Source organism: Vombatus ursinus, unplaced genomic scaffold, assembly GCF_900497805.2.
Source record: "Vombatus ursinus unplaced genomic scaffold, bare-nosed wombat genome assembly UNPS02000749.1, whole genome shotgun sequence".
In the NCBI taxonomy this organism is placed as follows: Eukaryota; Metazoa; Chordata; class Mammalia; order Diprotodontia; family Vombatidae; genus Vombatus; species Vombatus ursinus.
This window is the reverse complement of record NW_020940527.1, coordinates 19,450,302-19,472,737: the sequence shown is the minus strand read 5'-3', so window position 1 is coordinate 19,472,737 and position 22,436 is coordinate 19,450,302. Positions and strand designations below refer to the sequence as shown.

Genomic DNA, 22,436 nt, shown 5'->3' with positions numbered 1-22,436 from the left:
TGGCACCAAACTTGTGGGGTTTGTTCTTAAAAAAGAAAATTCAGACATTGTATGGGAATGTTCTTTCTTATTGTTTGCCCAGCCTCATCTTCTCTGGGCCTTTCATCTTGTTTTAGGCATCACGGTTATCTCAGAGGGATTGAAAGGATCTTTGCCAAAGTCATCCTTTCATCATTTCATAAAATTTTTTATTTTAGGATTAAAAAAATTCTAATGAACTTTAGTAAACATGAACATTTCCATATACAAAGAACAGAAAGAGGATTGTGTTTGATACCACTTTTAACAGGATCTCAGGGCTACAAGAGACTCGGGGTAATTTAGTGCAACCTCCCACTCAATGCAAGAATTCCCATTATAAGAACCCTGATGGATATTCTCCTTCTGCTGAGACAGTTCTAGTGATGGGGAGGTCACTGCCTCATGATTCGGCCCATTATATTTCCAGCTAGTTCTAGATGGAAAAAAGTCCATCATCATAAGTGATCTGCCTTCCTGTAATTTCTCCCTATCAGGCCTAGCATCCCTTTGGAGCTCTACAGAACCAATCTAGTCTCTTGTTCATGTTACAACACTTTTAAGGCAAGATAATCTTGTCCTTACTGGGTCTCCTCTCTTGTGAGCTAAAATATCCCCAGTTTCTTTCACTGCTCTGTTATATCTCCCTACTTCCTCTTCATTCTTCTGTTTGGGTACCGTTCTTCCAGTCAAGACTTGGTACCATCCCTAGCTGACCCTCCCCCACTCACACATTTGCTATCCCCAGTTCCACCATCTTGCATATATCTGGAATAATCGCATGCAAGATCCTCCTCAATGCTTGTCCCACTTTCCTAAAGCATTAGGTTAGGATGAAAGGGATGCAGATCTTGGCTTTCCCTATCATCTGTATTTGATGTTTACTTTCCTCTGTGTGGTTCCACTTCAAGTCTTTTGCAGGGCAGTAGGGGAAGGGAGGAGAGCAGAAAAGAAAAATAAATTATGTTCAAACAAAGGAGCTAATACTAAGCACTATATTTGACCAGTGTATTGATGGGTGTTTCATGTTGAAATGTAGGCTCCTGAAGGGGTAGAGTCATATTGCTTTATATAGAATCAGCATCTAGCGCCATTCCTTACATGATGACCTTAGGCATATCACCTCAATTTCTTCATCTAGAAAATGGGGACAATAATATTTGCACTATCTACCTTAGAAGGTTGTTGTGAGGATCCACTGATGAAAGGCAGGTAGTGGGTAGTGGGTAGAGATTTGGACTTGGAATCAGTAAGACTTGACTCATCACATCCTGCCTTAGATACTTAATTGCTATGGGCAAATCACCTAACAGATCTGTGCCTCAGTTTCCTCATCTGTAAAATAAAGAGGCTGGACTTTATGACTTTCTAAGGTTCCTTCCAGCTCTAAATCTATGATCCTATAACTTTATAAAACCGTAAAATGATATGTAAATGTCAGCTTTTATTTTGCTAAGCACTTAGTGAATGTTTATAGAATTGAATTTAAATCAACTGATGGACATTTAGGACATATTAAAAAAAAAGAAACAGGAAACTTTGCCAGACACTTTTTTAGGACGACTTTGGTGGAAAGTCCACAGCAAACTGGAACATCCTAGGTTCTCTTACTACCATTTGCCAATTTTAGGCTGGAAATTTTTAAAGAGTAATTATGACAGAGAAAGAAGCAAAGTTGGCTATTGTGTGTAAAGACTCTGTGACCTAGTGGACAGAATGCTGGACTTAGAGAGTCACGATGTCATTCTGACTCAGACACTTACCAGCTGTGTGACCCCAGGCAAAGTCACTTAACCCTGTTTGCCTCAGTTTCCTCATCTGTACAATAAGTTGGAGAAAGCAATGGCAAACCACTCCAGTATCTTTGCCAAGAAAATCCCAAATGGGGTCACAAAGAATCAGACATGACTGAAATGACTAAATGACAACAGAATTTTAGTTTCATCATCTGCATAATGAGATTAATAATCCCCTATAGTACAGTGTTGTTATTAGAGTCATATGTAAATAAAGTGCTATATATTAGTGCAAAGTACTGTGGGATAGTCAATAGAGAACTGACCTTGCGGTTAAGAAGACCTAAGTTCAAGTCCTGACTCTGAAATACACTAGCTATGTGATCAAAGATTAATTGCTCACTGCCCAAGGCAACTCTCTAAGAAGTTGGCAATCTGCTCTGGTGTTTTCACACTAGTAGTTCCCTCCATGAATGAAATCATGAGTCCCCAAAATACACATGTGTGTATTTACTTGTGTGTGTATATGTGTTGTTGTTCAGTAGTGTTCAACTCTTTGTGACCCCATGGACCAACTGTCTATGGGACTTTCTTGGCAAAGATACTGGAACGATTTGCCATTTCCTTTTCCAATTTTACCCAGGCAGGGGTTAAGTGACTTGCCAGGGTCACACAGTAAGTGTCTGAGGTCACATTTGAACTCTGGTCTCTCTGACATTAGGTCCAGTGCTCTCTCTACTTCACCACCTAGCTGCTGCATATATTGTGTGTTCATATATATTATATTTATAAATATGTAGTTAAATGAATTAAAAAGCATTTATTAACAGCTTACTATGTGCCAAGCACTGTGTTAACCCATAGGGGGAACCAAAGGCCATCCTTACCCTCAAGGAGCTTACATTTCAATTGGAGATACAATATACATATAAGGGAGTCGTGGCCAGGTAGGGATACTTTGGTTCAGAAAGTTATTGAGATGGTAAGTGGAGCCACAAGGGTATAGATTGAGAAATCCCATCCAAGTATATGTAATAATATATAATGTATGTAACATATGTATAATGTATTATGTAATGTATTATGTAATGTATAATGTATATGTAATAATGTATAATAGGGTGTAATGGTGGAGTTAATTTGCTCATAGTTCATGGTTCCAGAATTGGAGAGGAAAGAGAGCAAAGAAAGGGTTGGTGAAGTTGTGGAAAAGATGTGTGGAGAGGAGGAAGAGAAGGAAAGCATGTCTGGGGCTTTCCTAAAGTATCCATTTATTCATTTTACAAATATTTATTAAGGTCTTACTATGTGTAATGCACAGTCTTGGGCCCTGGAGGGAGATAACAGAGATAAATATGACATAGTCATTACCCTCAAGGAGCTTACAATCTCTGAGAGAAAATGAGTGATTATCAATATAGTACGATAAAAGTAATATCCCTGTGTTCGATCTTGGCAAGTCTGCACACATGTCACAGACTGAAAGGGGTTGGAAGATACTTGTTTATTGCCTCACTGGGCTGGAAGTCAGGAGACTGAGTTCTAGTTCTAGCTGCATGATCTTGGACCAAGTGTCTTAACCTCTTTTTCCTCAGTTTTCTCATCTTTAAAATGGGGATAATTACCATCCTCTCAGTAATGACTTGAGAGTGAGATGACATCATGGACTGGAAAACCTGATAAATATCTAGAAGCACTATCTGGATGCCAATGGGATTATTAACATGAACAGGAAAGATAACACAATACCTTATTTTTACAACACTTTTCAGACTTCTCCCTCTACTTTGCAGTACACATATGACCGCAGCATATAGTATATGTATTTGCCAAGTAGGGTGAAGAATCTATAAATGGAGATGTGAAGGGCCTAAGGTGATGGTATTCTGGCTATTGAGGGAGAAAAGAAGTGAATAGTGATAGAGAAGCTCTAGCCCCAATCTACAGCCCATCTATTCCCCATTAACAGTGCTTCCTAGGAAAGACTATGGAGCCAGCTGGTCCGGGCCACTTCCTTTATTAGCCCAGCTTTTGTGATAGATATGTTCACAGAGATCATTCATTAAGAACATCGTGGAGTAAATTGATCTTGCAGCATCATTGAGTAGAAAGATCACTAGGTCAGAGGACCTGGGTTCGAGTCTCTACTATTTATTACTTTTGTGCCCTTAAGCAAGTAATTTCATCTCTCTAAGCCTCAGTTTCCTCATCAATAACCCAAGAGGGTTGAACTAAATGATCTCTAAGGCCCATTTCTACTGGAAGTCAGATAATTCTATGGTTCATTTCTCCTCCTAGAAAGCTATTAAAGTTAAGAACATTGCATGGCAGAGGACTAAGATGACATGGATCTATTAAATCAATTATTTCTGGATCTTCTCATTAATCTCATAATTCAACTCACCATTGCTTTTGTTTAGGTCAGGCAGCGTGAGACATCACTGGACAGAAATTTACTCCTTTGTTGAAAGTTTGGCTGAAAAATTCATAAGGTACAGTCTTTCAAAGTTGAAATCGGATTTTCCATCTCTTTGGAGCTAACATTTGTGTCCTCATTATATTACATAGACAGACTTGTCCTTTTAGTGGGACTGAGCCTAGAAGAGGACTCTTGAAGCAAGAGGAGGATAGAGGGTGGGGGAGAAGGCCAGAAGGAGCGGTAGGTAGCAAAATGAACCAGATTCATCCCTTAGAGAATTCATTTAAATTGCTATGATTATTAGAGAGCATCTGAGTATTGATACTTGCAAAGGTCGTGGTGGTGGTGGTAGGAAAGATGGCGACCTGCCCTCTTTTCTGAGCTCAATTCACTCTGCCTATGTTTAGTGTACTAAGGCCCAGGATAGTCTCTGTTCTAAATTAGTTTGGGGATGGAGGGTGGGAAGGTAGGTGGAGGGGAGAGAGACTTTGTAGGGCCCCTTCTCCTTTATCTGGAACCAAAATGGAAGGGAGCCAAGAAAAGACATGAGTCACACCCATTTTATTCTTCCTATTATTGACCATTTCAAAGAGGTGGAAATCAGAGGTAGACATGCTAGTAAGTTTTCTTTTCTGTAAAATGTACCAAGATTAATTTTATTGTACAAAATATTTTATTCCCTTTCTAGCCCAATGTTGCGGATGTCTTTCATTGTCTTCTCCTCCAAGGGAACTACCATCATGAAGTTGACAGAAGATAGGCAAGTACTTCCCTCCCCGGTTCATGGTATCCTTGGCCTTGTCTACATGGAGGAGATTCAGCTAGAGAATTGAGATAATTATGCAGATATCTCAGGATAAAAGTCTGCAACTGATGAAAAGTAGTATCTAGATGAGATATGGCAGAAGAGCACCTGTAGGGTTAACTTGACTCTGGGCAGAGTTGAGAAACAGATAAAATTTGTCTTCAGTACCTCTCATCTCCTATTTAATATTCCCCTAGATCACCAGTGTCCACATCAGGTTGAACAGTGAATTCTCATGATCTAAGTCTTTCCCTCATTCTTCCCTCCACAGACAATCAAAACTTCCCAGGGCAGCTAGGTGGTACAGTGGATAGAGCACCAGCCTTGGAGTCAGGAGGACCCGAGTTCAAATCTGGCCTCAGACACATAACACTTACTAGCTATGTAACTCAGGGCAAGTCACTTAACCCCAACTGCCTCACAAAAAAAAAAAAACCTTACCATTCCTAGGTCCAATCTCTATAAGACTTCCTCTCTGACAGGCAAATGGTAAATTCATCCTAGCCAAGGTGTTAATGACTGATAATGGCCTTAACCCTTTGAGATAAAGTTCTTATCTAGATCCCAAAAACATAACCAGTATTTGTTTTATTGTTGTTTGAGGGGCTTTTCCCCTCAACCATATATTAAATTCAAAGGGCATTTTTTTAAGTATTTATTATATACCAGGCAGTATGCTAGGCCCTAGTAATATAAAGAGAAAAACAGAAAACTCCCTGCCTTTAAGGAGCTTATATTCCATAGATGGAGAGTGTAGAAAATATGTATATAGATAATTAAATACAAAATATATATGAAGTAATGTCTGGGGGATGATGTTATCTACTGATGCTTCCTGGAGGAGGTGGTACTTGGGCTGAGCTTTGAAATATATAAGGGATTCTATCAGTTGGAGTGAGGAAGGAGTGCATTCTATGCATAAGAGAAAGCCTGTGCAAAGACTTGGAGATTGGAGACGTAATGTCATGCGCAGGTCGGGATTTAGAATCATAGATTTAGAGCTCCATAGGACCTTCAATATCATCTGATCCCACCACTTTCATTGACAAAGGGGCAGTGTGGGCCCCAGGACACACAAATAGTAAGTATTTGAGGTCCTCTGACTTCAAATGCGATGGATTTTCCACTGCTCAACTTCGCCTTTTCCCTGGATAACTCCACAAGCCTCTGCTTTCCCTTGCCTGGCAGCCAGCCCCAGCATTCGACTCAATCTATTCATTGCGCAGTCTTCATATATGCCAACTATGTTGGCCCGGGTCATCGCTGGGCTTTACAACCCATATGCTTTTAATAGCAGCTGACAAAGTTTATGTTGCTGCTAACAACCCAAGAATTGTTGCTAAATGGCATTTATATTTTACAGGAAAGTTCTGGTTTTCCAACTTTCGGTGATTTTTTTTAGAAAGATTATTTGTAATCGAGAGAGCTAAAAACACATTGGCTGGAGATTTGTATGGCTTTATAGCGCAAACCTGAACGAGGGAGGGCATAATGCTGAAGAACCTCGGGCTTCTGGGGTGGAGATAAAAATAAGCGAAATGAGTAGTTGTGGGGTAGGGATGAGAAGAGAACAGTAGAACAGAAAGAGAGAAATAAGAAAAGGACACAGAATGTAAGCTCCTTGAGGGCAGGGACTTCTGTTTTTTTGTCTTTGTTTACCCATTGCCTAGAACATAATTCCTGGCACATAGTAGATGTTTGCTAATTTTAAAAATGTTCATTTCAGGGGCAGCTAAGTGGCACAATGGATAGAGCACCAGCCCTGGAGTCAGGAGGACCTGAGTTCAAATCCAGCCTCTGACTCATAACACTCACTAGTTGTGTGACTCTGGGCAAGTCACTTAATCCCAATTGCCTCAGCCAAAAAAAAAATGTTTTTTTCAAACCTAGTCCTTTCAGCTGAATTGCAATCACAAAATACAACATTAAGAAGAGAAGGGAATAAGCACTTATAAGCATAATGATGATAATTAAAAAATAATAACTAGCATTTATTATAGTACCTTCTACATGGTAGGCCCTGTACTAAGCACTTTCACAAATATCTCAATGAATTCTCACAACAACCCTGAGAAGTAGGTGCTATTATTATCCCCATTTTATAGCTGAGGAAACTGAGGCAGACAGAGATTGAGTGACCTGCCCAGAGACACAGACCCAGTAAATGTCAGGGGCTGCATTTGAACTCAGGTCTTCCAGATTCCAGGCCCAAAGCTCTATCCACTGCGCCATCAGTTGCCTCTAGAGACAATCAGTAACATAGAGCATATGTACTTGATCATTATTTATGGTCACAGGTCAGGAAATGAAGCAGACTCTCAAAGATGTCTTCACAGAACAAAACAAATTAGGTCCTCCAATTTAGAGCTCCTCTCTATCCTTCACCCTTGCCTCCTACCTCCATCCCCCTTTACTGTGGTGGCAACCATGAACTGACTAGAGGCCAAGAACAAAACCCTTCTTTGAAAACAATGCAGCCAGTTAGAAAGAGGCCCAGTAGACCAGGGCCATTGGATAGCGTTCTTTCTTGTCCAAGCAGTTGGGACAACACATTTATTTTGTAATGCTTCAGGATGGGAACAGAAACACTAAAAAAAAACTTTATATTTTATTTCTTTATTTCAGAGAAGCAATCCGTCGGGGTCTAGAGGTCCTTCGGTATGAAGTGCCCGGAGGAGACACATTCATGCATAAAGGATTTGAAAGGGTAGAGACTGCAGGACCTGGGGATTTCATCTTGGGCTACAAATTCTGCTTTTATTGCCTTTGTTGGATTTAACTGAAGACCTAAAATATGTATTTCTTACTTCTTCTTTTTATAGGCGAATGAGCAGATTTACCATGAAAACTACGGAGGTAGGATACCTGTGTGTTTCCTTGTCATTGTTCTCATTTCCTGGTAGACATCCTTTCCCTGCCTTAGAGCTCGGGTTAAACAGTGCCAAAGAAAAAAAAGCAGGGTTTCGGGGGAACTAATTAAACACAGGAATTCAGTTGACAATAGCCAGTTTTGATTTTTTTTATTTGTTACCACCTGCAACAGATGCATTCCTATCTTTCCATTCATAAAGCATTTCCATTTTTTGAGTTCTGTTGACCTTAAGTGTTTATGACTGTGCCATCCACATAATGTAAGAAGATACTAGAAGAAAGCTGTCAGAATCAATGGTCCCCTTAATTTTAGCCTATACTGGTAACAGCATTTGAAAGATTAAAAAAAAGTTGGGGGGGTGTGGAATAGAGAAGGGGACTCAACTAATACTGAAGTCTGGACATTCCCTCAGTGTCCTAGATAAGTTAACTAAGTGAATGGTTCCGTACAAGATTATATCTGACTTTTTTTCCCGATTTCCTGGGACAGCTCAAAAGAATATGTCATCCTTAAATACAGGAAACAGATTCTAATTCTGAAGGAAGTACTGAGGAAGAATTACATAAATAGAACCAAGCACTTTGTGGAAATTTGAATGAAATATTTCACAATGCGACTTGGCCAGTGGAGTACTTTAGAAAAAAAAAAAAAAAACATTGGCTCTGAGTTCAGAGAACCTGAGTTCAAATCCTGACTCTAGATGCTTCCTAGCTATGTAAACTTGAGCAAATGAATTAACCTCCTTGAGCTAAAGTGCTTTATCTATAAAATGAAGGCTCTGAACTAGGTTACCCCTGGGGGTCCCTTCCAGGTCTGTGGTTCTAAAGTCTAATACTTTAGGACTGACAGGACTTCACATTCCCTTCCCAGCACAGATTTAAAAACAAAAAATGGTAATGGGCTATTTTACCCATAAAGTTTTACTCCCACCATTAAGTCTCTAGTTCATAACATTTTGTGACAAATAATCAGATTGTCTCACTAAGTAAACAAACTAAAATTTCCTTTGAAAAAAGAAAGAAACTAAGATTCTCTCTATTCTCTTCAACTGGCATCACCAATGCTTTGTGACTGGAATGATGATGGAGTCTTTATAGACAGAATATTTCTTAACTGCTAACAGAAGATTGGTGTATCAGACCAGAACCAGAACTAGGTGGAGTGAATAGGGCCATTTCTGAGGATGCCATATTTAGAGGGTGCTAACAGCACTCCCAATCCTTCAGCAACATAAAAACAACAGAATTTAGCACCTACTTCACAAAAATAATGAGTTAAAATAGGAAGCTTTCAGATAGTGCACTGAGGCGAGCTCCTTTTCTCCATCCCCTCCCCCTGCACATATTAACTTCCCTGTCAATGACCTGGGCTGGTGTCCCAGGGTCTCTGTCTACCCTCACTGGGTCAGTGTGTCACCTTCCACAGCCATCTGAGGCACCCTTCATGCTGCTTACTCTGTGAACGGCTTCTGGTACTTGCCCCACTGCAAAAATGCTTAATTCTACCCCTGTGCCGATGCCTTTGTTGACAGGTCTCCATACTGCAAGTGTGATCATTGCCCTGACAGATGGAGAACTGCAGGAGGAACAATTTTATTTTGCAGAGAAAGAAGTAAGTCTTATTTATCACCAACACTGACAGCATTTCCACCCAATTCATTACAATTTTTTGAGCTTCAAATATTGTTTATAGTTCCTTCTTGAGCTTCAAACTCACTTGTTTCTTTCGTCCAGGCAGACAGAGCCAGGGCCTTTGGGGCTATTGTCTACTGCGTGGGAGTCAAAGATTTCAACGAGACACAGGTAACTGGAACAAAAGTCCTTGCATTCTGCATTGTTGGCCAAGATGCCCAGGCAGCAGAACCAATGGTTATTTTATGGTAGCATTCATACTTTTAATAGTGACTTTTTAAATACTAGATTTCTTCACTCTAAAAAAGTCAGTGAGACCTTCAAGTACGAAAGGAGGATATGTAATTCCTCGTGAGTAAGTTGGGTGCTTTGGGAAACTGCATTAACTCTTCCTAAGGAGACATGAAATCAAGTAGATGCTTCAAGTCTCAGAATCTCAGAGTTACAGTCAGGATTGAGCTAGAGCTAGCTCAATTATTATTATTAAATTTTCTTCTTATTATTAAATTTAATTATTGTTGCATTTTCAGCGTGAGCATTTACATCTTGGAAATCTGCAAATTCATATTATATATATACATATATAAGAAATTTGTATAATTCATTATCAGGTCTTCATTATTATTTTGTTGATTGTCTAAACTAGGGCTTCTTAAACTTTTTCTACTTTTTTTGTTGGTGTCACGTGGCCTGAGGGTATGGGCGGTGCAAAGTGCACATGCTTTGTGTTCAGAACCAAGGCTGCAGTGAAGTTGTGAGATGCAACACAGGCAAGCACTGCCAGAAACACCTCAGATTCTTTACATGTTTGATTTTTAATTAATTTTTGGTTGTTGCACATTCAGAAACCATTTACTGTTGCCAAATTTTTCATGATTCCATATAGGGTCACAACTCACAGTTTAAGAAGTGCTGCCCTAAATGTAATAAAATCATGGAGAAAGTGTTAATAATACGGATTAAAATTAAAGGTATACCACAGGTATATTTTTTTTTTAAAAAATCTGGTTGTTAAACATTTACCAACACAATCCTGCTTACACAGGACCTCCGAGGTCTGTTAGTCCAACCCTAACTTGGACAAGAATCCCTTCTAGAGCATATCCCAACAAATGGTCATCAAGCCTTGTTGGATTCTATTGGTTACATTCTTTTATTTCCCAACTTTTCAGGAACCCAGCCACCCTAAAGTCAGTACAACTAAAATAATAGTAACAATGACAATAACCGCAGCAACTATTTTATGTAGTAATTTGATGTTTAGCATAGTCAAGTGCCCAGCATATAGTAGGCATTCAATAAATGCTTACTTACTTGCAAATGATACACAGTTGTGATGATGTATAGAGAGACACAATCTCACACAACTCATCTATTTTGACAGGTTTAAACAAAAGAGTAGCCTCTTCTAGTCTCTCCCTGGATTCATTATAACTCAGCTCCCTCCCCCTTCCAAGGCATGTCCAGGGAGGAGAGGGAGACTTTTAAAGAGATTCTGAAGTTTCTAGTGCACCAAGGTCCTTCCCACATGACCAGAAGTTGAAGCTACTCTCAATAGTTAGCTAAATCACCAATTCAGCTGGTTTTTCTAGGGCTCTGCTCCCCTAACTAGCTTTTCCCATGTGATTCTGGGCACTAACTTTGCTCATGTCCCCTGATTTTGTATTTCCTTCCTATACCCTCAGGACTTGGATAACACCCCTTGATTTTTACAGCACTCCCTATATCTCCATCAAGGATCTCCATGCATCTCTCAAGGAGGCTCATCCTCAAGCCTTGATCTCAAGCAGTGATTTCTTCTCAAATCACCATCACCTAGAATAGCAGCATACCAGCCATTCATTTATACTTCAATTTCTTTGGCTTCAGCCAAGCTGGACAAACCCCAAATCCATAAAGATTCTGAGGAAGGGAATTTGTTCAGTTGACAAAAATTTGAGTAATTTTTTTTATAACCTTTCTATTGGGGGTGAGGTTAAAATAAACAATATCCCTAAGGGCGAGCTATTGGGTATTGATAGAAAAAAAAGGATATAGTTCTTAGTACTTAATACTGAGAAGTGTGAATCTCCACCAACACTTGGACATTCGCCCTCTAATTTTTCTGTCAACTCATTGTTCTTTTCTTTGCAGCTATCAACGATTGCTGATAGCATTGATCACGTGTTCCCTGTTACGGGTGGATTTCATGCTCTTCGAGGAGTCATTGACTCTGTGAGTACAAGAGGAGTGAAGATGGTGGACTTTTTCCTTACTTTTGAAAAAATGAATCCCCATTTTCAGAGGCATAACCAGGGTGGGGTTATCAGCCTTTACCCACAGTATTGCATTTGAAAAGTCCTGACAGCTGTGCAGTCCTTTAGCAAAAGAGAAACGAGAGCCTAGGAACTAGTTAGCAAGAAAAATTCATTGAAGTAGGAAGTTACCAGATGATGGGATGAGACAGGTTCCTCCACATGTCCTGCTCTCTCTCTCTTCCCCTCATACTGCAGCAACCTTTCACCAGTATCTCAGGACTTCTTTCTCCCAACCACAGGGTGCTGGGCAGTGCCTCAAGCCCTCGTAGCTAAGGATTTGTTTCTTGCTGCTTGCTCTGGGTCTGGTTTAGGTAGTTGCCCTGGACCCAACAATTCCTAGTTATGGTTCTGACTGCTTTATGCTCCCAACTATTTGCTTTCTAGATCCTGAAGAAATCCTGCATTGAAATCTTAGCAGTGGAGCCTTCTAGTGTGTGTGCAGGAGGTGAGTTGGTGTCATTGAAGCTATAAAATTACTGTAGAGCAAAAAGACCATAGATCAATGCACATAATATGTGTTAACTTCATGGGTGACTCAGTAATAATAACAACAACAATAATAATAACAAATAACTGGAGTACTTGATGATTATACAGTTTTTAATACCCATTATCCCATTTGATCCTCATATCAACCTTGTAGGATATATAGTGCAAATATAATTATTTCCATTTTATAGATATGAAACTGAGGCTGGGAGAGGTTAAGGAAATTGACTAAGGTCACACAGATAGTAAAGGGAGAGAGCCTTCTGTGGCTGTCTGGTGCCCTTTATTACCAGATATGTGAAAAGGTGTTTGGAGAGCCAAGATTAATGTTTTTGCCCTGTATATCTTGAAAGAGCCTGAGGTGGTACTGTTGTGATTTCTTCATCTACTTCATGATAAGGTAACAATGATTACATGGGTTTAGGAGTTGAGAGAATTGACCCTCCTCTTTCCAGTCCTGTTTTCATCTCTTCGGACATCAATTACAGAGCATTGTAATGGGAATAGCGTTAGAGTGGGAGCCAGGAGAAACTTGGATTCAAATTCTGCCCTTCTATAGTCGTATAACTCCTAAAAGTCATTTCACCTTTGAGCCTCAGTTGCTTAAAATGTAAATGGAGATAATAAGACCTGTAGTATCTATCTCATAGGGTTGCTGTAAGGATCAAATAGGATGATGTATTTGTAGCAATTTCTCTGGGCTCATTCTTCGAGTTTCTACTCCCACTCCCACTGATTAATTGAGTCCTCAATTAACTATTTCTCTCCTCAGGGTTCTATCATTGAGTAAGTCTGAAGGGCTGGGATATTATAATACTATTATGACTATTATATATTATTATTACTATTATTCATGAGTACCCATCTTCAATGTTAATACTGATTGACCAATTGCTTATCAATTAGCTCTTACAAAAAGATATTTGCTGGGAAGGTATAGCAAGAAGGGAAGTTACAAAAAACATCCCCTGTTAGAGAAATGTAAATTAAAACAACCTTGAGATATCATTTTATACCTACCAGACTGGCTAAAATGATAGAAGCAGAGATTGACAAATGTTGAAGGAGATGGGGAAAAATTGGGACACTAATTCATTGTTGGTGGAATTGTGAACTGATCCAACCATCCCTGGAATTATGCCCAGAGTTATTAAACTACCTTTACCCTTTGACCCAGCAATACCACTATTTGGTCTATTTCCAAAGATAATTACCGAAAAAGGAAAAGAACGTATATGTTCTAAGATGTTTATAGCAGCTCTCTTTGTGGTGGCAAAGAACTGGAAATTGCAGGGATATCCGTCAATTGGGGAATGGCTGAACAAATTGTGGCATATGATTGTTATGGAATACTACTGCGCTTAAGAAATTAAGAGCTCAATGATTTTAGAAAAACATGGAAAGCCTTGCATGAAGTAATGACAAGCGAAATGAGCAGAACCAAGAGAATATTGTATACAGTAACAGAAATGTTGTTTTAAGAATGACTGAGCAAATAAGTTATTTTGACTATTATGAATATCTGAATTAGCTATAAAGGACATACGAAGAAAGTCACTATCTACATCCGGAGAAAGAACTGAAAAATAGAAATATACATGGAATAATTTTACACATATATACCTATTTGTGTCTAACATAGCCATCTTTAGGGCCGGTGGGAGGAGAAAAAAAGAAATTTACATGATAATTTTATTGTATATTTGAGAGGATTAGCAAACCATGCATAGTAGATTTGCTGTTTCATGTGCAATCATCTTTTTTATTGTACTATGTTATGGAAATGCTTGTTTTATTCCATAAATTTTTAAAAAATTAAAAAAATAAAACATCTCTCAGGTGAACCCACTGCTGACCTGGAGGATTACTCCTTACCAGATTCAGCTACTGCTGCTACTCCCGCCCTGCTTATTGGCAGGACCTTCTCAGTTACTTTGATTTGCCAGTCTCACTTGAATCCCAGAAGACTCAGTTGCCTAAGATCAGGAAAAATCAAGCAAAGGTGCCATGCGTTCATAAACGCATGGCAGCCTGATGAGAGATAGGGCTTCCTCTTCCCTACCTCCCACCCCCAGCAGCACACAGCTATCTTAGTTACTTAAGAGCTGCCAAAGAAGAAAGAGACCACAACTCTCAAACCTTTTCTGGCTCTGAAGTTAATTAGAAAAATCCTCTCCACACTGCATTAACCCTTCAGTCACTCGTGGCCAGAAGAAGGCATCAGGCCTCCACATGTTGGATGCGTGGCAGCCAGGGCCTGCCTATGTATGGTCTAAAGACTGGGCCTTCATTGACTAATGCCCCCATTACATATAGAAAACACTTTATGCCTCTTATGGTGTTGTATCATTATTAAAGATTTTGGGCTTCCCAGATGTTAAAAATCTGAGGAAAGCTACACAGAGCTACTGATTGTAGAAGAGTGTCATAGTGTCAATAACTGGCAAGAGTAGTATCCATTCTCTCTGTTTTGCACTGGCCTTTTGCATGCCAGGCAGAAAGGACATTTCCTTAACTTGGTAAAAGAATGTGCCTCCTGAGGTATTCATGGTCATTAAATGCCTTTTATGTTGGGTTCACTAACCATGCCTGTTTTGGATTCCTTCCGCTCTGCCCCAGCCTCTACCCATGTTCTTTCAGGTCTAACAGGATGGTCCACAAGTGTTAGAATCAGCAGCAGCTTGCTCTAACATTGTGTGGGCTCAGGATCAGCCTATTGAAAGTTATTTTGAACTGGCATGTTCTTAAAATGTGCAAGACCAACCAACCTTCATGCTGAAACTTGGCTATGACTCTGGAACAGTAAAAAAAGTGTTTCCAATTGAGTAGGGGATCTGAACAGACCAGAAGTTTAGAATATCTCTCTTCAGTGGAATTGGTGTGTTAGAAAAATCATAATCAGAGTTTATTAAAACATGCTATGGGGGATTTATGTGATGTGTGATAGGTATTCTGAACCCAGCTCATAAACTTTCCCCTATCGATATGACCATGACCTGGCAACAGTAACTTGTCTCATTTTGATGAGTGAGGATGGGCCAGTAGGTTTGGGGCAGAAACACTGGTCTTTCAAGCAAGATGATTTGAAGGAGCAAGCTGGGAAGGAAGTTCTGTTGAATTGTTATTGAGGATGTTTGAAAAGGGAGGCATATTTAGTATGGAAGGGCGATGCTGTAATCACTATAAAAGATTTCTTTCTTTTCAGAGTTTCCAGTTTCTTCATATGTAGAATGAGGGGGTTGAACTAGCTGCTTTCTAACATTCTATGATTAATTCTTGCCATGAAAATCTGCTTAACTACTTGTTGTGTCTAGTTCATGCATTTGGGAAAGAAGTGGGAGGATCCAGGGAATGAACTCAAGGGAAAAAACAGGGAGAGGGTGTTAGAAAGAAGAAAGGAAGGATCCAGGAAGTATCAATTCTATAATTCCAAATTTTACAGGGTTCTAGCTTCTTTGGGCTGAACTCAGTGCTGTTCTCATGTCCTGATTCCTTCTCATTACATTCCTGGGGAAAAGGTTGCATCCAGGAAATCTCTGGGTCCTATGTTATTATAGAAAGAAGATGTTTGTAAAATAAAGAGGCAGTTTGGCACAGGGGGTAGAGTCCTACTTCTGACACATGCTGGCAATGTGACCTCAGACAACTAGTCTCGAACACTCTAAGTTGCTGAGAAGTTGCCAACTTGCATTGGTAGAGAGAGTTTCCTTTGCCTTGGAGTTCCCTCTGCTAAAGAAATCACAGGTATGGTACCTATCCTTAAAAAAATAAGAAGTCAACATGATATTTGTAAGAAATTTTAGTGTTTGGTTGGGTCTCCAGACAGGTGGCTGCTACTACTTTAAGGGTTGATTAGAAGTAATTAAATAATTAGAAATAGAAGAAGAAACTCTAAAACAGAGGTGGGGAACCTGCCACCTCTAGGCCACATGTGGCTCTTTAGGTCCTCAAGTGCGGCCCTTTGACTGAATCCATACTTCACAGAACAAATCCTTTTATTAAGGTTCCCCACCCCTGCTCTAAGAAGAAGCTGTTCAACATTTACTCAATTCAGTTTAATTCATCAAACTTTTATTAAGCACTTACTTTGGCTTATTCTGTTTCATGTGGGCACAGTGAGATAGATTGAGCACTCTGAGGTCATTTCCCCCTACCTTAATAAAAAGCATTTGCCACACCCCTCCCCTCCACCACCACCCCGGATAATGAAGATATTCTTCCTCACATGATCTGAATATCTCTTCTGTTCTAATTTAGGACAATTTTTATCTAGTTTGGTCTTCCAAGAAGAGAATAGCTCCTAAGCATCTTTATAATGTCCTTTATCTGCCTAAGTTGGGCTGACTTGGCCAAGGCATTAGTCAGTCAGTCCATCAGTAAACATTTACAAAGTACCTACCCCATGCCCGACACTGTTTTGAACTCTGAGGATAGGAAAAGAGGCAAAAGTCAGACCTTCCCCTCAAGGAGCTTACATTCTGACAAAGGGGACAATATGCAAGCAAATCTGTACAAAGAAGGCTATATAAATGATAAATAGGAAATAATTAAGAGAGGGAAAGCACAAGAATCTAGAGGGGTTGGGAAAGGCTTCTTGAGAAGATGAGAGGAAGGCTTAACAACCTCATAATATGTATTTTTATTGATTCCTTCTTTTGTTTATTCATCAAGCATTTATTGAGTGCCTGTTGTGTGCAGGGTACTATGCTAGGTGCTAAGGGAGATACAAAAATGAACCTGTGTGACCCTGGGCAAGTCACTTAATGTCTAGCTGCCTCAGTTTCCTCAGCAGTAAAATGGGGATAATAACAGCACCTCCCTCAAAGGGGTTTTTGTGAGAATCCAATGAGACAACCTATGTAAGGCATTTTGTAAACCTTAATGTGCTAGATAAATGCTAACTTTATTGGTACAGGTGAAATCCCACCATGCTGAATTGCACAGTACCTTCAAATTGGCAGTTATGACTCCATTGGTAGAAATCACATTCCCAGTCTGAAGAGGTGAATCTGCCAATCAACAAACATCTCTTTGGCACTTTGCTAAGGACTAAGTATACAAAGAGGTCAGCTAGGTGGTGCAGTGGAGTCAGGAAGACTCATCTTTCTGAGTTCAAATCTGACCTCAGACATATACTAACTGTGTGACCCTGGGCAAGTCACTTAACCCTGTTTGCCTTAGCTAGCTCATCTATAAAATGAGCTGGAGAAGGAAATGGCAAGCCACTCATGGGGTAGAAGAGACAGGAGTGCTTGAAAGGATCAGGAAAGGCCTTATGTAGAAAGCTGTGCTTGAGCTGAGTCTCGGAGGCTGGCAGAGGTGAGGTGAGAGGGCATTCCAGCTTGGGAGAGCAAAGAGAGACCCACAATGGAATGCTGTGAAAGCAAAGTCCCTGAATCATATGTGTGCACCTTTTCAAATTTGGGATCATTTCTTAAGTGTCTTTAGATACAAGACCATGAAGAAGACAGAGTGGAGGAGAAAAGTACTCGTAACTTGATGAAATGACAAAAAGAACTGCCTTCACCCTAAATATGGCTCAACATCTCTCTCCTTTCCAGGTCCTGTGGGCCCCTTAAGAGTAGGGACGGGTCCTTTTTTCAATGTTGTATCTCTGACACTGTGCAAGCTCCCTAGGTGAGACAGGGGATAGAGCACCAGGCCCCTAGCCAGGAAGACCTGAGTCCAAATCCAGCCTTAGACACTTACATAAAATTATAACGGCAACAAATGACATTGAAATAAATTTATTAATTTTTTAAAACACATTCACAGATCCCAGGTTAGGGAAGGCATAAGGTTTCTTCATGAGTTTGGGCTGGATTCTGTTTTGGAAGTCACATACATGTTAATTAATTATAAACTACTTATTATTCAGTTGTGTCTGACTCTTTGTGACTCCGTGGACCTCAGCACACCAGTGGTATCCATGGGGTTTATTTGTTTGTTTGTTTGTTTTGGCAAAGTTACTGGAGTGGTTTGCTATTTCCTTCCCAGTTCATTTTACAGATGAGAAAACTGAGGCAAATAGGGATTAAATGGCTTGCCCAGGGTCACACAGCTAGTAAGTGCCTGAGGCTGGATTTGAACTCAGATCTTCCTGATTCCAAGCCCAATGCTCTATCCACTGCACTACCTAACTGCCCCTATAAACTACTACTGAAGTTTAAAAGTATAGACTTTTATTAGTAAGAATAAATACTCCATTAGGTTCCATTCCATGCTAGGTATCATTTTTCCTATTTATTATCTTTATCATCCCCTCTACTTTTCCCCTTGTTTCTTATGGGCACGGTCCCTTTACCATTATTTTATTAACCCTGATCACTAACCTTCCCACTGCTATTTCACCCATCTTCCTGCCACTGTGATTAAAGTCACTAAGCAAGTTCTTCCCATTGTCGTGAATGTCATTTCTGTTACCGTCTAGTCGTCCTCAGACTCGGATTTGGGGTTTCTACAGGAAGTCATTTACAAAAGCTTCAGCTGACTGAGCCAGTGGGTTGACGGCTGATGAGAGCTATCTGACACCTCCTGTTTTCTGACCCTATAAATCTGTAGTGCTTGGTGGTGGGAGGGGAGAAAATGTTGGAGGCTTCATCTGCTTCTGGTGATTTAAAGTGACCAAGACATGCTGCCTGGAAATAGGCTATCGGGATGAAGCTTCCCCTTTGACAGCGTCATTGTTTTGATTAAGCTCGTGGGACACAGATGTAATTGAAAGGTTTTGCTGGGATGCAGCATCCAAGCAGCTATGTCAAATCCCAGGTGAGGATGCAAGCTGTCAGCTTCTCCTCAGAGTCACACAAGCGGAGCAGACAGCGGAACTTGGGCGCACCAGTTCCAACCCGCCATCTAGCTGCCAGCTCTGCCCAGCGATTTCACCACTGACCTTTTTCCCTTTGCTGGCTTGTCAAAAAGCTGCAACGTACAGTCTGACAGTAACGCAGAAAGAAAAGAATGAGGCCAGAGCCAGGGTCCCAAATTAGATAGAATTAGCCATTTCAAGCATCCATCATCTAGGATAAATTAATGGGCAAGAACATCTGATGAAGTAGGGTGGGCTGGAAAGGGGGGGGGGATGGAGAAAGAAGGAGAATGATTTATATAAAGGGGAAGGGAGGAACAGAGTATGGGGGGTTAAGCCACTTTCTATTGTTTGTGTATTGATAGAACTTCCCCACATTTTTTAAGCAAAATCTTGATTAATCAGAATGATGAGGAATTTGCTGTGACTTGGGAATGGTAGAGAAATACTTTTTGATTCCACCTCTTGTTGCAAATCTGTCCAAAATGCAGTAGAATTCCCAAATTGATATGAGTTTAGGGCTAGAAAGCCCTGACATCGTCTAGCTTCCTCCCTCTTCGTTTTGTAGATGGGGAAAATCAGGCTGAGAGATGAAGTGACCATCCACAGTCACCCAGTGAGTTAGTGGTGGGTCTGGAACACTAGAATCCAGGATTGATCAAGGTTCTAGGCTCAGTGGGTATTCCCTTCTTTGATGACCGGAGATGTTACAGATCTTCTCTAGGTCATTATTGTGAACATGAGTGATTGTTGTCCATGACTAGAGATAATTACAGGTGGGGGAGTTTGGGCTGAATTTATATTGACCTCGGAACATCCCCTCTTAGTTTGTTTTATGACTCATTCTCTGATTTGTGGCTTGCATTTTTCTCCTAAAAGAGGAGTATGGAGAAAATAAAATCCAGTTGCACTCTGTTATTTGAATTTATACCTTTATTCAATAAATAATTCTTCAGTACCTACTATGTAAGGGAGGCAGAATCTTAGCATTGAAAGAAACTGTAGAGATGCTCTAGGCCAGTCAATACCTGAACTAGAATCCCCTCAGCAATATCCTAGACAAGTGATAATACAACCTCTGCTTGAAAACTTCCAGTCATGGTGACCACGATTCTTCTAAAAGCAGCTGATTGTACTTTCAGACAGCTTTGAAATTCAGACCGCTCTGACAATTTCAGACAATTCTGTTGTTCACTCATTTACAGCCGTACCCAACTCTTCGTGACTCCATTTGGAATTTTCTTGGCAAATATATGGCATTGATTGTGCATTGGCTGTGCCACAAGCCCGGAATGCATTCTCTTACCACCCAGCTTTCTTGAGAAGCTCAGCTCAAGGGCCACTTTCTACATGAAGCCTTCCCTGGTTCCCTGCTGCCATCTGCTAGTACCCTTATTCCCTGCACTCCCCAATTAGCTGGTGTCTTCTTTGTATATAGATTCCAAACTCCTTAATGTTAAGAATTATTTCATTTGTGCCTCTATAACCCAGCAGTTAGCACAGTGACCAACACATAATAGGTACTTGGTAGATGATTATTGATTGTACATAGTAGGTACTTAATAATCTTTTGTTGAATTGAATTGAGGAAAAAATCCTACCATCAAGGATGTACATATAGTATCCTGCCCAGAGATTGTGTGATAAATTAGATGGCCCTTGAAATCCTATCTGATCCTGTGATTCTATGATACAATAACTCCTAATGGAAAATTTTTCTCTTCCCTACTTATTAGCTGTTCACCAGATTGAGGTGTGGTCACCCTTTGATTTTTCATATATATGTGTGTACATGTGTGTGTGTGTATCTATATATACACACACATACTCATATGTATATATATATCTATACCTATGCATACATGTGTGTGTGTGTGTGTATGCATGTGTGTGGTTGTTTATAGTTCTGTGTTGTGGCAACACAAGAGTATAGATTTTCGAGGATTATTCTCATCCATTGCTGGGCTCTATTATTAAATTAACTGAAAATTCTGTTGTTTGGCTTCCAAATGCTCACAATACCTCTTTTCAGACTAGCCTCATTGCCTAACTCCTATTAAAGTCCAGCCAAATTCCTTCTTTGAATTAACACTGTGAGGGGCACCAAGGCCCTTGGTGATAACCCATTGTTTTTATTGAGCCCAGTGGGGAGCAGAGCTACTTGTGAGGCTAAAGACAAGGTATGTTGTATGGGGAGGCAGGTCAGGAAGCCACTACAGCTGACAAAATGCTCCCTCCATGCGTTATTTTCTGTCCTGGTGGATGACTTCTTTTGTGAGTGTCTTATTCTTCCTGCCACACTTATTTTTTTTTTATTCTGGGGTTTAGGGAGCAGTGAAGAGTAGCAGAGGTGAAATAGAACAGACAGCTCCATGGACTGAGTTCCCCACTCCAAAACTTCATCCACACACTTTCAACCAGTTGTGGATTCACTCAGGTTCTACCACCTGGGAGGAATAGCCTTTTGGTCATCCACACCATTCATGTCCATTGATTTAATCAAAACAACAGCTGAATGAGATCAGCTTACTGAATGGGAGACTGGAGAGGGGTAAAGGGATATAGAAAAGAAGGGGAAAAGTATAAGCAAAAGAAAAAAGAGAACAGGGTTATTTATCAGGATAAGAAGCAGCCCATTGTAACCTTTACTCATAGAGACCTAGAACCAAACACAAACATATCATTGAGGAAATACCATCTCAGTCATGTTCTGACTGTGTGATCTTGGGCTAGTCACTGAACTTCTCTGATCCTCAGTTTCCTCAACCGTAAAATAGGGATAATAGTGGCACCACATGACAGGACTGTTGTGAACATCAAACAAGATTACATGCACACACACAGTGTTTTGCCAACTTCAAAGTGCTAAATACATGTTGTTGAGTCATTTCAGTTGTGTCCTGCTCTTTGTGACCCCATTTGGGGTTTTCTTGGCAAAGATACTGGAGTGGTTTGTCATTTCCCTCTCCAGCTGGTTTTATGGATAAGGCAACAGAGGTAAACAGGATTAAGTGACTTACCCAGAGTTACACAGCGAGTAAGTAAGTTTCGAGGCCAGATTTGAACTCACAAAGAAGTCTTCGTGACATCAGGCTGAACACTGTATCTACCGCACCACCTAGCTTCCCCCCAAAAAGCTCACCAGGTAGGGATATGGTGTTATTCGGTTGTTTCAGTTATGTGAGCCCATTTGGGGTTTTCTTGGCATAGATACTGGAGTGGCTCATGGGACATGGAGGAAAGCAGGGTTAAGTGACTTGCCCCAGGTCACACAGCTAGTTAGTGTCTGAGGTCACATTTGACCTCGGGCCTTCCAGACTCAAGGCCTGATGTTTTATCCACTGCTCCACCTAGCTGCCCA

The 22,436-nt window shown here is 40.4% G+C and overlaps 1 protein-coding gene across 1 annotated transcript in view; it reads left to right on the top strand.

Moving 5' to 3' along the window:
• The window catches only part of ANTXRL (ANTXR like), a 96,825-nt gene that overhangs the window by 18,334 nt on the left and 56,055 nt on the right, over nt 1–22,436 (top strand). The window contains exons 2-9 of the mRNA XM_027860352.1: nt 4,175–4,246; nt 4,862–4,933; nt 7,604–7,685; nt 7,801–7,834; nt 9,382–9,461; nt 9,584–9,652; nt 11,615–11,695; nt 12,163–12,223. Of these exons, the coding sequence (XP_027716153.1) occupies nt 4,175–4,246; nt 4,862–4,933; nt 7,604–7,685; nt 7,801–7,834; nt 9,382–9,461; nt 9,584–9,652; nt 11,615–11,695; nt 12,163–12,223 (551 nt within the window). The remainder of the gene's footprint in view (nt 1–4,174; nt 4,247–4,861; nt 4,934–7,603; nt 7,686–7,800; nt 7,835–9,381; nt 9,462–9,583; nt 9,653–11,614; nt 11,696–12,162; nt 12,224–22,436) is intronic.